This window comes from Elgaria multicarinata, chromosome 3, assembly GCF_023053635.1.
Source record: "Elgaria multicarinata webbii isolate HBS135686 ecotype San Diego chromosome 3, rElgMul1.1.pri, whole genome shotgun sequence".
NCBI lineage: Eukaryota > Metazoa > Chordata > Lepidosauria > Squamata > Anguidae > Elgaria > Elgaria multicarinata.
In genome coordinates this window covers 10,196,353-10,212,391 of record NC_086173.1, presented here as the reverse complement: position 1 = coordinate 10,212,391, position 16,039 = coordinate 10,196,353, and the positions used below count along the sequence as shown (strand labels likewise).

The 16,039-nt window shown below is 44.5% G+C and overlaps 1 protein-coding gene across 1 annotated transcript; it reads left to right on the top strand.

Annotated features, from left to right (window-relative positions):
- Positions 1 to 292: 292 nt before the first annotated feature.
- On the top strand, positions 293 to 15,041 carry ENDOU (endonuclease, poly(U) specific). Its single transcript, XM_063118935.1, has 9 exons — positions 293 to 302; positions 1,066 to 1,200; positions 2,952 to 2,990; positions 3,903 to 4,068; positions 7,493 to 7,695; positions 8,420 to 8,533; positions 10,480 to 10,586; positions 13,177 to 13,319; positions 14,511 to 15,041. Exons 1-9 carry the CDS (start codon positions 293 to 295, stop codon positions 14,623 to 14,625), a joined length of 1,032 nt encoding a protein of 343 aa, XP_062975005.1. The 3' UTR covers positions 14,626 to 15,041.
- Positions 15,042 to 16,039: the final 998 nt, after the last annotated feature.

The window sequence follows — 16,039 nt, the reverse complement described above, 5'->3', positions numbered from 1 at the left end:
AGCTACACAGTGGCAGGGGTGGTGCCAGGTAAGGCCCCCTCCTTCCTCCCCCTTACCTGTGTCAGTCCCGGCCCATCCCAGCTTCACTAGAGCCCGTGGCTCAACCAGGAACTGTAAGCCCCGATTGCGGCCTACACTTCCTGGTTGAGCCACAGGCTCTAGTGAAGCTGGGATGGGCCAGGACAGATGCAGGTAACCCCCCTCCCTCCTCCCCCTTACCTGCATCCATCCGCTGCTTCAACTGAGCCCGAGGACTCAAACAGGAAGAGCCTGTTGAGGCAGCCGCGGGACCATGGACGGATGCAGGTAAGACACCCTCCCCCTTCCCCCTTCCCTGGCTCTGCTGCCATCGCCGCACGGGCGATGGCAGGGCCAGGTAAACCCCCTCCCTCCTCTCCCTTACCTGCATCCGTCCGCGGTCCCACGGCTGCTTCAACTGAGCCCGAGGACTCAACCAGGAAGACTGGGCCACAGTTGCGGCCTAGTCTTCTTGTTTAAGTCCTCGGGCTCAGTTGAAGCAGCCGCGGGACTGCGGACGGATGCAGGTAAGACCCTCCCTCCCCTTTACCTGGCTCTGCCGCCATCACTATATGGGCGGCAGCGACAGCGGCAGGGCCAAGTAACCCCCCTTTACCTTTTTTGTGGAGCTCCGGATCGAGGCGAAGGATCCGCCTGGTGAAGAGCCTATGAGAGCTTTCTCCCCCACTGGTACAGGCTGGCCTGTTTCTGGCGCCGACTCCTCTACTTCAGAGTCTTATTCAGATTGATTACCTGAAACACCTTCTTCCAAAAGAGGGGGAGCAGGGCTAGACATGACATACACACTCCTCAGCCACCTCGTAAGTGAGGAAAGTGCAAGAACCCTGAACCAAACCCTTGAGAATTTCTCTGATATTTCTTCTCATTTGAATTTCATTTCTAAAGCATTTCCCCCCCTATCAAATTGAATAAGAACAGTCAAAATTCTCATGGGAGAAACTTTCAGCACAGCACCACACACACTATCTCTATTCACTGTAATATGCTATTAATCTGCAAATCCCCCTCCCCCAACCTTAATTTTAGCTTTGTACGGCCCGCTCGATTCCTGCGAAGGACGATGCAATGAGAAGTACAACTCCAGAGATGTTTGCCATTGCAATGATAAATGTGAAAAACATCAGAACTGCTGTGAAGACTACCACATTCACTGCGGACAGGGTGAGTGAATATATCCATATATTGTGTGTGCCTGTGTGTGCTTGTATACATTTGCACATAATGGTATGGAACAGTCCAGACTGATGATCACTCCATTCCAAAGAACAAACTTCCGTTATGTTCCCCAAATAAATGTGGGGAATTGAAAAACTGTTGGTAGGTTTCATCTTGGGAATTGAGAAAGGGATAATTACAGATCAAAGGGGTGTCGGGCAGCCTTTGTATCCAGCTCAGAGGACCATGGGTATTTATGGCTAGGCATGTCGGAAAAATTCACAGTGGAATAAAATGTCTATGAATTCAACCTGCGGATTCAGCAGTGGATCATCTTTTTCCGAAACGTGGATGAGAATTGGTTTTTTTTCACATTTGGGAAGGAATTGAGTTAATTCGCATTGGTGCTAATTCACATTAGTTGTGCAAATGTGCTAATCCACATTGAGTAGTGCAGTTGCACACGCGAAGTAGAATGACATTCTAGTTAAAAAAAAATCCGATTCTGCCAGCGAGTGGACGATGGAACAAAAGATGCCTGAAAATCTATGAAACATAGAGAGAAAGGATATAACAAAATCCGTACATCCCTATTTGTGGCCCTGTACATGCAGACATATGATGCATTGCTACACTGATGAAACTGGGGCTCACTAGAATATTTAAGTTGATCCTGCCTTTTTCCACCACGGATTTTGTGTGTGAGCTCTAGTATTGTCACTGCAAACAAATTCCAGGGCTGAACTTGTGCTCAGGGGCACCCTTGTTTCTTCATTCTTTGTCTATCCTTCTGGCTTCATTCAGTGGACTTCAGGATTCTAGTAAGGTCTGGCCTAATTAGCACTCCAGGCGGGGAGTAGGTGTGATGTTGGGGGCCCTGATGCCTCCCCCTACAAGAACCCATGCATATGCATACAAAGCTGGGGGCCACATGCGTGAATTTTTGCATGCACAGACTACATCTGAGAATTCTCAGCTGCAACTCCTCCTTCCTCATCAGAATGTACTTGACGGATGAGAAGGTCACACCGCTTGCTACCATAATCCATTGAGAACGTTGCTCAGAAAAACCTTGATCTCTTGGTCACTGTGCTATAGTTTGCATAAGCCAAAGCTTCAAAAGCCCCATGCTGAGTGGTGACAGTGCACACAATATAGTGTGCGTGTGTGTGTTTTGTAGAAGTTCCTGTCTTTTGATAAGCATTCTTTTAGAATATCTATTATTTTGATGTTTAAAAATAATAAAGAAAAGTTAAAAATAACTAATGGTATCCAGCTGACCTCTGACAGCTTGTGGCTTTATTTTATTGTTAATTTTTTTTAGTGTTTACAGCATTTGAAGTGCTAAATCCTCGGTAATGTCACCTCCAAGTAAAGCTGCATTCCACTGATTTTTACCTAGCGCAAATGACATCAAATGGAAATTGAAAAAGAAGCATAGTTTGATGCTAATTGAAGGAAGATCATCTTTGCAGTTAATACCCAAACAACCTGTAGAACCTTGAAAACAAGGTTACACTTGCTTTTTGCCACCCTAGCTCTTTGGAGATAGCACAATAAAAACAAAAAGAAAAGAAAAACAAAACCACAGCTACTGAGCTCAGCGTGGCACCCTCCTCAACTCGATGCTGTGGGCAACTGACCAGGTCCCCTACCCTAAGGCCAGCACTGGTTCTAGTGACAACAAAGTAGATCCTACAAGACCCAATTCCGCTCACCCCTGGTTTACATGCAACCATTTCTCCCTTCTGTTGCAGCTAATACAGACGACAATGAAAGGGGCACAGTGTCTGCTGGTGAGTACTTGTGTCATGTATTAGATGAGGTGTGACAACAGAAATGAACAGTGGGTGTTGAGTTGATTTACTGTTGGAAACCATTGGCAGCTCCTGCTGCCATCGAAGAACTGAGCTACTGGTAACCAGTGGAAGATGGTAGTGTAGGCACAGGGATTTGTTGACTGGCTAGCAGCTGTCACTGTTGGTAAGGACTACCAACATAAGCAAGACCTGCTAGCCCTGAGGTCTTCAGTGTGGTGCCCATGGGCAACAAGGTGCCCAAGGAACATCTCTCTTGGCACCCACCAGTCTCTCTGCCCCTCTTGATTTTTATTATTTTCTTAAACTTTATTACATCATCATAATCATCATCATTAATTGGGAGACTGGCATGGAGCAAAGTGAAGTGCTGCCCTCCTGGGTCTTCTTTCTTTGGGTGCAAAACTGTGGTTTTGTGTCTTGGAGCTCAGAGCCCACCTCTCCCTTGTACTTAGGTTCTTGAGTAAGTTACTTTTAGTTTACTCTCACCACTTTGCCTCCTTGGTTAGTGTTTTGTGAATAGCCATGTCCCCCTCCCCAATGGCAGCCGTTTTCTGAGCATATTAAGTAAGAGAATATAGTCAAAATACATATTTAAGTATGAATTTCCATACAGTTGTTTTAAAAAATATATATTCAGATTTATGCAGAAACAGGACAAAATGCCATACTCAATTAATGCATACATGGTCCAGAAATAGACTGATTTGCCCATCTCTAGAGTGTGTTTTAAATGATCTCTTTGCAGCCTGTTATTCACCAGGAAGAGTGGTTCCTGCTACCTTTGACCCACCCTGATTTCAGGAATAGATGAGGGGTAGCCCATCATAGGCATATTGCAGATTTGTTGCTCATGTTCTTTTGCTAATATAATGGCCTCTTCCTGCACAGAGGGATTCTCCAGCAGTGACGATGCTATCACCGATGAAGAATTGAAACAAACGTCAGAGCAGCTTTACCAAAGTGACCGCAACAAAGCAGAGGAATCTGATATCATTGTTAACAAGCAACACTTAACTTCAGATACTAAGGAACAAGAAGATCAATCCCCCAAACCGTGAGTTTCATACAAGCTTGGTGCATGTTTACCCCAGTGGAATGCAGAGTGCAAAAATGGCAAAGTGAATGTAGATCAGGGTAGGCAGCCTGGTGCCATCAATATGTTTGGGACTACATGTTCCGTAAGCTTTAGGCAGCATGACAAATGGTCAGGGAGTATAGGAGCTACAGCCCAAAACATGTATTTATTTATTACATTTTTATACCACCCAATAGCCGAAGCTCTCTGGGCAGTTCACAAAAATTAAAACCATAATAAAACAACCAACAGTCTAAAAAAACCAAATACAAAATACAGTATAAAAAGCACAACCAGGATAAAACCAGCACTGAAGAAATTGATATAAGATTAAAATACGGAATTAGAACAGTAAAATTTAAATATGTTAAAATTAAGTGTTAAAATACTGAGAAAATAAAAAGGTCTTCAGCTGGTGACGAAAGGAGTACAATGTAGGCGCCAGGCGGACCTCTTCAGGGCACCAGGTTATTTCCCCCTTAGCAGAAATTAACCTGGGTAATGAACCTGGTTAACCTGGTGCTCTGCTCTGATTCAGATCAGTGAATTCCGAGAGGCCACCAGTGAGGGAGGAAGCAGCAGCCAGGCACCTCTCCACCATGCCTGGGTCCAGCTCCAGCTGAGAGCCCCCTCCCTCCTGCTGTCACCTGTAGCTGCTGAACTTTACAACTAAGATTGTAGTGCCTGAATTTCCTTTCCTTTCCCCCCTCCTCCTCCCCCCTCCCAATCCCCTTTCCTTTTGTGTCATGTCTTTTAGATTGTAAGCCTGTGGGCAGGGACTGTCAAGAAATACTTTTGTAAGGCGCCGTGAGAGCCTTTTTTGGCTGAATGGCGGCATAAAAATCCTTAAATATATAAATAAATAAATAAATTCCGAGTGGAGTGACCCGATTCGGACCTACTAAATGTGGATCTGGATTGGGTCGAGGGACCTGCAGGTCGAAGTGAAGCGGTTTGCCTCCTTTTAGATTGCTTCGCCTCGATCTGGAGCTCCAGATGCCATTTTGAGCATCTTTTCCCATTGACTTACATTGGAAAAGAAGAACGCCTATAACTTTTTTGTTTTCCAAGGTACACACATGTAACTCCTTCCTATCTCTCCTCTCTCATCTCACACTATCGCCCCACTCGTGCTCTTCGCTCCTCTGGTGCCATGTTTCTCGCCTGCCCAAGGGTCTCTGCTTCCCTTGCTCGGCTTCGTCCATTTTCTTCTGCTGCCCCTTACGCCTGGAACGCTCTTCCAGAACATTTGAGAACTACAAGTTCAACCGCAGCTTTTAAAGCTCAGCTAAAAACTTTTCTTTTTCCTAAAGCTTTTAAAACTTGATGTTGTCCTGACTTTATACTGTTAGTTTTACCCTACCCAGTGCCTGTTTACCCTACCCTGTGCCTGTTTGCATTCTCTTCCCCTCCTTATTGTTTTATTATGATTTTATTAGAATGTAAGCCTATGTGGCAGGGTCTCGCTATTTACTGTTTTACTCTGTACAGCACCATGTACATTGATGGTGCTATATAAATAATAATAATAATAATAATAATAATAATAATAATAATAATAGTAATAGGGCACAATCATCTCCTGATTTTGGGGGATTTTAAAAAAGATTTCCCCTCATTTACAGAAATGCAGTTATCTCTGTTATTTTTTAAGCTACACGCATGTAACTGGGCACCATGATAGCTTCCACATAGGACCTTAGGCATGGCCATTTTGAAGGAAATCAGATCATGCCCTGATTTTTAGTGATTTTTTAACCTTTTAACCCTCAACCATTCCCCCAATTTACAAAACTGCATTCTTCTCCATCATTTTTCAAGATACAGAGATGTAACTGGGCACCATGATAGCTTCTAAATAGATAATTATTCATGCCAATTTTGAAGGAAATCATATAACCCCCTGATTTTTTGGGATTTTTAAAAAGATTTCCCCCCATTTACAGAAATGCAGTTATATCCGTCATTTTTCAAGATACAGACATGTATGTAACTGGGCACCATGATTGCTTCTAAATAGATCCTTAGTCATGCCAATTTTGAAGCAAATTGGATCATCCCCTGATTTATAGGACATTTTTAAATTTAAACCTCAACCACAATATCCTTCAGAAATAAAGGAGATAGTGAAGTGCATCTCAGGACAATATTAGCACTTCAAAGGGCATGTTCCCTTTGAAGTGCTAATATTGTCCTACTGTTGTAAATGGGGGGGGGATCTTTTTAAAAATCCTCCTGCCCCCTGCTGATCACATCCAGGGGATGATCTGATTTCCTGTAGAGGCCAGATCGACACCAAGCAGGATATGACACTTTGAAAATGGTTTGAAAATGGTATAGGGAGTGTGTCCTGGGCCCCAACAGCTGTCACTACTGTTATAAACTGTTTTAAAGCAGTAGTGTAGATCCTGCCAGAACCTCTCTCTCTAACCATTACATTACTCTCTCTCTCTAACCATAGTCACAGCAGTGGGCAAGAAGCATCTCAGGGCATTGGTCTTCTTCTCCTAGCCAGAGGAACATAGTGCCTGCAGGAGGAACCATTGTCTGATTGGAAACCTCAGTGGGTTTTTTTTAAAATACAGGGGGTCCCAGTTTCAAATCCATACAAGGAAAGGGGAGAGGGCACCCTGCCCTAGGCACAGCTGAACCAACCAGGAGGAGCACATTGTGGACCAATAGCCTGGCCTCTGCATGGGCCAAGAATGGGGTGGCTCCTGAAAGGGAAAGACACTCACCCCAGCAAGGATTCCTGTGCCCTGGACAATGACACTGCATCGTGTCCCAAGTGGCAGCAGCTAAGGATGAGCTACAAAATGCAAGCCTGCTGAAGTTCTCCCAACCCCAACTCAAAGCTCATTCTGACTGGAATGTATCAGATCGAGAGCTTTGTTGATCTTGCTTTCACATGAAAATCCGTGCATATTTTTCACATATTTTTCCCATCAGTTGACCACAAATTTGAAGTGTACACATTCTTCTCCCATTGGTTAAAGTGTGTTCATGAGCATTTGTCAAAAGGGTGCATTTCCATGCGCATTTTTCAAAACTATGCATGTTTTCATGCACATTTTCCAGATGTATGCATGCTCTTGAACACATTTTTGGGGTCTGCGAATCACAATGCATGTTGGACTTTATGGACTGTGACCACAGATTATGCCCAAGTCTGTGTTTGGTGTGAGCTGGGTAAATCCAGATAAAAAAACAAACAAACTAATTTCCATACATCCTTAGCAGAAGCTCCCTAGTAGGAAAAGTCTCACCTGCTGTATAACTGTCTGTGATGGAGTCTGCCTTTATTGAGTCACTTTCTGGGCTGTCTATGAAGGATGTGGGGTGAATCCTCTCCCTCTGGAGAGCACAACTATCTTTATAACAGGGAAACCCTCTTCTTGTGCAGGCTTTTTGATTACGTTAATGAGGAGAAGCTTTTCTCCAAGCCGACTTACGCCAGCTTCATTAAGCTGCTGGATAATTATCATAAAGAGGTCGGGACAGAGGAAGACTTCAACACAGAGCAACTGGCGGAGCAGGACACTTTCCTCGAGGAGATCATGAAGACGGAGGTCATGAAAGACCTTTACAGGTTCCTTCAAAGCAAAAGTGAGTCTCTGCTAGGATTGAGGCCCATGCTGTTTTATGTCATTGTATAACATCTAGAAAAGGGTAAAAATGGCCAAATTACAAATGGATCAGTGAGAGTAGATAGGGCCAGGATGGGCTAGTTGGGTTTCAGTCTGAACTAGTCAGGATACGCTAAATGAGCTATCCATGGTGCTGAGCCCCAAACCCCAAATAGGTTCAGCACCATGGTCAGCTCCTTTGGAGTTTGTGCTGGTTCAGACTGAAACCCAGAGGGGATTCACAGCCCCACTGAATTCAGAGCCACGAGCCTCCACTGATGCACTATGCCCCATTGATGCAGAAAATTACAGGGGAGAGACAGAAGCACTTCAGGATGTCTCAGTTTGGTTCTTTTTATTTATTTATTTTATTTATTTATCATACTTATACCCCGCTCCTCAGCCAAAAAAGGCTCTCGGAGCGGCTTACACTTAGGAAAAAAGACAGTCCCTGCCCTCAGGCTTACAATCTAATAAAGACATGACACACAAGGAAAAGGAGTCAAGGAGGGAGGGAGGGAGGGAGGGAGGAGAGAGAGAGAGAGAGAGAGAGAGAGAGAGAGAGAGAGAGAGAGAGAGAGTCCAGCAGGAGCAGGCCCCGATGTTACTTCTGCCTGCTCCTGTCCCCTCGGTCCTTCTTCTTCCCCACAATTTTGATGAGGAATTGATGACCTTTTGTTCACCTCTTGCCATCTCTCTTGTAGACCGGTATGATACAGAGCCAGAGTTTGTTGCTGACCTCAAGAAAATGTGGTTTGGCCTTTATTCCAGGGGCAAAGACGATGGTGACTCCAGTGGCTTCGAGCACGTCTTTTCAGGTACAGCCATAAAATCCAACCAACTCTTTCACTCCTCCATGCATTTTTGCACTTATTTACAGCCATTGTTTGCTTGTTTGCTGCTGCTACTCCTTTGACACCATTTGTGGAGCGGGGCGGGGGGATACCTTGGAAAGGTTTCTTCTTTGCATGATTCCAAACTATCTGAAAGCACATAGCAAATGTGATGATATTAGAGTACCATGTGGCCAGTCAGAAAGAACTGGCTCTTTGATAACATCACTGAGGTTTTCTGCTTTAACTTACCACCATTGTGAATGCATCTTTTCAAACAGAAAACCGTAAGCAACAATCTACGGGCAACTGACTATTATGTACAGTTTTGTCTCTAAAGAGGGGGGTGCAGAAGCCACACACTGTCTTAGAAGCAATCTGCACTTTGAGTGAATCCTTTCCCTGTAAATATATAAACTTCTCAATTCCCTAAGCTCAGTCTTCCCCAACTCGGTGCCCTCCCGATATGTTGGACTAAAACTCCAATCATTTCCAGCCAGCTTGCCAAGTGGTCCATGCTGGCTGGGGATGATGGAGAGTGCAGTTGAACACACCTGGAAGGATCCAGGTTAGGGAGGGCTTTCTTAGCCTATGCAAATATGGTATGAACGCATTGCTGTAGCTGTAATCTCCACTGATTCCTCTTTCTTTGTTAGGTACCATGTTAGATACAACAACAACCCCTGACTCAGTTTCCAAAGCAAAGCTAACTGAACATGCTAAAAGGCCTGGCTCTTCCAGGGATCACCATCTTTATAGAATGAGGGGTGGGGAAGGAGGGATTCTAAATAAAATACCGAGATTTACCTTTCATCACTTTAGCAGGGAAAGGAATCAGTACTGGAAGGGAGCACAAGCCGGCTGAATTCCTGCCTGCTTATTTTGTGTATTAGCCTGATCCAAAGCAAGGGGTGGGCAACTTGTGCCTTTCCAGGTGTTTTGGATTACAACTCCCATCAGCCATAGGCAGCAAACCCATTGATGACAGATGATGGGAGCTGTAGGCCAAAATATCTGGAGGACCACAAGTTTTCACCCCTGGCCTACTTGGACATCTACTTTGACACAAGCAAAGAAGTGTGTACAGATTGCTGAAGTTACTCCAGTTCTCTCCCCACAACACACAATAATGAATCATGACATTCTAAACTGTTCATATCATTATACTAAATCCAATTCTTGGGATAATTTTGATTTTCCAGCACAATACAATTATCCTGCATGTATACTGCTATGCATGGAGCACCTAGTGTTACTATTTCTGTCATGTCTAGCCCTGCTCTCCTGGGGTTGGAAGAAGGTGTTTCAGGTGATCAATCAGAATCAGACTCTGAAGTAGAGGAGTTGGCGCTGGAAACAGGCCAGCCTGTACCAGTTGGGGAGAAAGCTCTTCACCAGCTGGTGGTGAACACTCTCCAGAGCTTATCTCGTCAAGGGGAAATAATACACAGTCAGTGGGAAGCCAACATTCTTCCGAAGGAGAGAGCACCTACAGGTTAGCCAATCCTAGAGTACGCCACAGACTAAAATGGGTGGAGCAACAGGGAGGCGAGAGAGAGTTAGCCCACCTTGCATCCCATCAGAAGCTGCCTCAGAACTAGTCTCTCTGAAGTTAACTCATCTTGGGAAAGGGCTTTCCATTCTTCTTGAAAGGACAATTGTCTCACTTAGTTTGCATAGTTTTGCCTAGGGGAAAGTTCCTAGAGATTACACTCCCTTCAGGTGGGAAGAGATGTTTATTGCTTAAATAAAACTTTGTGGGTTACTTAGCAGGCCTCATAATTGTCTCCCAAGAAGGCAGGAGGTTTTGAGAAACACAACAATTTCCTTCCTTTCTTCCTTCCTGACACTGGAAGCATCCCTAAAATGCACATACTTAGTATGATTTATAGTACATAAATCCAAAATGGGACATATTCTTTATTTTTCAGGAGAAATCAAGAAAGGGAAAGTATCTGGATTCCACAACTGGATTCATTTTTACCTTCTGGAGAAACAGGGTGTAATTGATTATTTGAGCTACAACTATGATGGTCCGGTGAGTAACAGTGTGGATGCTAACAGTTTTGCACACTCACTGGGAGATGATTAAAACCATTTGGGGGGGATACGAATACGTTAAAAAAAGATACATTCATATGCCATCAGCTTTGGATAATAGCTAAAGTGAGATCCACCCATTCCTTGAGATGGTTCTACATTTCAGAATCCTTGTAATTCAGAGGCAGTTCCTCCAGCAGGGTAGATTCTCTGGATCCAGATTTAGGGTTGGATCTATATTTAGGCACATGCAACTGGGCTGGCAAAAGCAGACTTGTCCCTCTGTGATTGCAAAAAAGGAAAAAGTAATTTTAGGTTGCATCGGTTGAAGTATAGTTTATAAATCACAGGAAGTAATTGCCTTGTCCACTGTTTTAAGCCACAGGAGATAGATCTGAACTTCATGATGAATTGTAACTCAGCAGTCTCTCGTTCTAGGGGGAAGTGGCTGCAGAATAGCCAATTTAAGATTTGTTTGTTTGTTTGTTTAAGGATTTTTATGCCGCCATTCAGCCAAAAAAGGCTCTCACGGCGGCTTACAAAAGTATTTCTTGACAGTCCCTGCCCACAGGCTTACAATCTAAAAGACATGACACAAAAGGAAAGGGGATTGGGAGGGAGGAGGAGGAGGAGGGGGAAAAGGAAAGCAAATTCAGGCACTACAATCTTAGTTGGAAAGTTCAGCAGTTACAGTTGACAGCAGGAGGGAGGGGGCTCTCAGCTGGAGCTGGACCCAGGCACGGTGGAGAGGTGCCTGGCTGCTGCTTCCTCCCTCACTGGTGGCCTCTGCAGAGACAGTTGGTAGCAGGAGGGAGGGGGCTCTGAGCTGGAGCTGGTCCCAGGCATGGTGGAGAGGTGCCTGGCTGCTGCTTCCTCCCTCACTGGTGGCCTCTGCAGAGATAGTTGGTAGCAGGAGGGAGGGGGCTCTGAGCTGGAGCTGGTCCCAGGCACGGTGGAGAGGTGCCTGGCTGCTGCTTCCTCCCTCACTGGTGGCCTCTGCAGAGACCAATAAGATCACTTGGCAGAGTGTCTCGGGAGGCTGACGTAGTTCCCCATTTCCAATTATAATTAGTGCTGATTGCAGATCCTCTGGTCCTCTATGTGAAATATTAAAATACCCTCTGGATGCAGAAACCTCTGGGACATGACACCTATGGTTTTCCGTGCCCCAAAGAGGATGCGATAACCTTCCCCTGCCACCAGCCATAGCGGCCCCCTCCTTATGGCCCCCATTGTGCTTCCTGCTCCATCCCTCAAGCCATTTCCAAAGGGAATATTACTTCCCACCTATTCACAACAACCTGGACACCTCTTCTTCCCGATCGAGCAGAGTCCTCTGACCTATTCCTGATCTCCCCACTGCATCAGGTATTTTGTGCCCTGTTATTTGTTCTGACATACAGCTGCTCTCTGCAAGATACTGCCTTAGCCTGCCACCTCGCGTGGCAAATTGGTAAAGCAGGGATTATTTATTTACTTACTTACTTATTTATTGCATTTCTATGCTGAAGCTATTGTATGCAATAGTATGCGATGGTCACTGGGGCATTACGGGGAAGTGAATATGCTGGACACTAGGGCCTCATGTACACCTACCGATACCTCCTCCCTGTCCAGTTGAAAGAGAGGAGGGATGGTTGCGTGTTTTCCCAGATCCGTGATCACTGCTCACGGGGCACACACCAGGCAAGTTTCCTGCAAGTAAAGGAGAGCCGTTGCTGGAGAACATGGGCCCCATGACAGAGGTTCTGAATGTGTATCGACAGAAGTGGGTAGGACTAGGCTGCTGGGTATGGGGCACAGCATTTTTAAAAATAACTCTTGAGAGGTGCACACCAGCGCTGATACACAGCAACACAAGAGGGTATAGGTACTGTGTCAGAAATGCGCTCCTGAGCAGAGATATATTTGTGTGTGTTTTTAAAAATATAAACACTCAGCAATGAAACATGCTGATGTGCATGCACACTTCCCTCACAGCGGGTTGGCTGTTCGCTGAGCCAGGAGCTCGTGCCGAATAGCAACAGCTTCACAAAGGTGTGTGTGGGGGGGTCACACCAGTTGCGGGCTTTGGGATTGTAGTGAGAGAGCCGGGAAAAGTCCTACAAAACCAGTCAGCGATCTGTTGCCTACACCAAAGCTCAAACTGGTTTATTAAAATGTCTATGGCCATGTAATTGGATTAAGCAAGCTGTTCTATAGGTTGTGGGTCACAACAGAAAAGGCCCTGCTCTTTACACTAATAGTGTTTTATCTCGCCAACAAAAGATATTGTAGAGCAAACACTGAGAATACAAAGCCCTTTTCACCATAAGAAGAGGCCCTTCTTCACTTTTCACAAAACAGACACAGCTGTATTTATTTATTTATTTATTTGCCAAATATTAGAGGGGAAGTGTGTTGTGTAACCTGCACTTCTTCAATCATCGTTAGTGCTCATATCTTCAGGGGGGGAGAGTGTAAATTGTTCCATGTTTTTATGGGTCAACAATGGAAGTCCCCCCCCCATGAAATATTTCATTGTTTTAAAATATCCTGTATTCTTTTCTGATGCCTTGCCTTTTCTTTTTCTCTCCCCCTCCATTTAGTGGACCTCATATCCAGATGTCCTGGGGATGCAGTTCAATTGGGATGGATTTTACAAAGAGGTTGGAACAGCTTTCATTGGAAGCAGTCCTGAATTTGAATTTGGCCTCTATTCGCTGTGTTTCATTGCCAGGCCTGGGAAAGTGTGAGTACAATGGCAGAGGCAAGGGCTACCACACTGGTAATTTGAATGGCGGGTGGGAGGCCCACAACCAATTTCAGAATGTTCAGTTTCCTGTGAAGTGTATCAATACTATAAAGTTACAACTTCGGAATGAAATGGCAATGTTCCTGCTGAGACGTTTTTTTAAAAAACAAATAATTTAAATCAGGAATGGGGAACCTCTGGGCCATGGCCTAATTTGTCCTGCTAACAATCCTAATATGGCTCATGGAGCCAGACTGGGGATGGACAACCCCACTTCTGTAGGTCACACCCAGATGAGCTTGTCAGCATTATCTAGGGAAATACTGTGCTGATCTTTGATCACTGATTGGAGTGGGCTTTTCTTATCTAGCAGTAGCACTAATGTTGACTATAGAAATCCTGCTCTTATCTCTGATCAGGGACTGGAGATAAGAGCAGGGCTTCCTTTGTCAGCTGAGAAGGGAAATGTGTTCAAGTGATATCAAGGGATGGGGCTCCGGGGAAAGGGATAGAGTTTCAGGGGGAAGGGAACTCCCTTACATCTACTGAGTATCCTGGGAGTCAATCAAGCTCCTAGGGCTGGAATTCCCCAACCTGATCAGGGATGCAGCTAACTCTGAGGGATCCTAGGGCAAGTTGCTTTCCCAGCCCTGCCCCATGGCCTACCAGGCCACTTGCTGCCACCACCACCACCACTACTGCAGAAGCTGCCACCCAGCCTTCCTTCCTATCTTTAAAAATCATAATATCTGGTAGCATTGGTAGCAGCAACATCTCATCCTCATCCTCCTGGCCTGATGCACCTTTAAAAATAAAGTGGTTTTTTTTTTAAAAAAGAAACCCACACACATACATTTTGAGTAGCAGTGTTCTTAACCGATCAGATGCTGCTTTGTGGTGCCACTGCCAATAAGGACACAGAGGTGGTGAAGTTGCAGTTTTATGTCATTCCTGTGGACTCATTGGCTGTATCCCCCAAAGTGGGTGGAAGGTGGGTGAGCATCCAAGATGAACACAAAAAGGGTACTGTAGAAATACTGTAGAAAAGTTTATAGTTCAAAGGGTTTTTGTACAATAAACTTTTCTACAGTATCCTGAGACGGCTCCCCCTTTTTGTGTTAGAATCTCTATTCTAAATAATGGGTCGGAGTCAGAGAGATGCTGAAGTGTCCATTTTCTGTTCTTCAGGTGTCATCTGAAAATTGGGGGCCATGATCTGGGGATCCAGACATATACTTGGGATAAATCTACCTATGGCAATGGCAAAAAGTACATAGCCACAGCTTATGTGGTATCCCCATGAGGCTGCAAGATCCTGAGAGTGAGAACATCCAGAAGCAATCCACGCAATGCAACTGTGCTCATGTCTTCACCAGCAGATGCTCTACAATGGACCTCGTCATTACTCTTTCAGTTCTGCATCTGTGGTGCTTGGCTAAGGAATGTGGAGTGTGCAACAAGACTTGAGACTAGAGCTCTATGACTCATTGAGTAGCTATGGCAGCACTAGGAATTACATGGGTCTGAGTCCTGCCAGAGGTGACACCAAATTTCCCTCGAAACAAAATCTGAATTCAGATAGCGCCTGAAGAATTTCAGTGAAAATGAAATCATTTTTATGAACTGGAAAGAGGATTTTGTTGAGGTTCAGAAAATTCCTAGGTCACCACTGGCTTTCACCAAAAGCAAAATTTAAGGTCAAATGGAGGTTCCTTCTTGGGTGAATTTTTTTTTTTACAGGAAACTAAAATATTTTCAAGAAGACTAGCAACATTTCTCAGGCAGGTTCCTCACATCTTTGTCTGCAATTCATCAAAAACCAGATACTCAGACATGGAAGTGAGAAGGAGATGTGGAAGAGATCCTGTCCCAGTATTCAACACAGCCATGAATACCTCTCTTTAGGATAGCCTTGTTGGTACATCAGTTGGAGAAGACCCATTCAGATGTAGAGGCCAGGTCCTAGATTATGCACACCTATAAATCTGCACACATTCAGGTGTCTTGGATGGGGATGGACACAACTGTCAATTTCATTTGGTCTCAGTTTCTCATTTTTCCACTCTTGTTCAGTTCATCCTGAACTTTGAGAACTGATTTTTTTAAAAAACAACAACAAAATTTGCATGAAAATTCATATGCATTTTTGTACACGTTTCTCAAAATATGTTGCAGTTTGAATGTTATTTTCATAGATATGCATATTTTTCTGTGCACTTTCCTCTAGTATATGTCTTTTTGTATTTGCAAACTCAATTGGAACATTTGGAGAATTGAAAATTTTGAAGGAGAAGTGAATTAAAATGTGAACTGAACAAATTTCTCCCCCATCTGTAGTCTTGGCTCCTTTGCAGTGTCCCCCACCCTCATCCCCAGCCTCTGAGAGCAGTATAGTGAGAACTGAGCCTAAGAAATGTAGATTTCAAACTATACTGAGTCATGGAGTAAGTGGTCTTAGACCAAGCTGACAACTTAGCTCTTCAAACAATAATATGGAGAAAATGGAATCTTGACACCACAGGGGTGGTTGCGAGGATAAATGAGAGATGGCAAAGAACTTTGCATAATAGAAATGCTATGAACATTATTATGGATAAGGTAATGTGCTTCTGCATAGATAATTCTTGGCTTCAGAAGTGTAAACTTCATGATGACCTTGTCTATGTTAGGGAAGGATGGGCTCACCTGCAGCCAGCTCCGTTGGGAGCCGGCCAAGT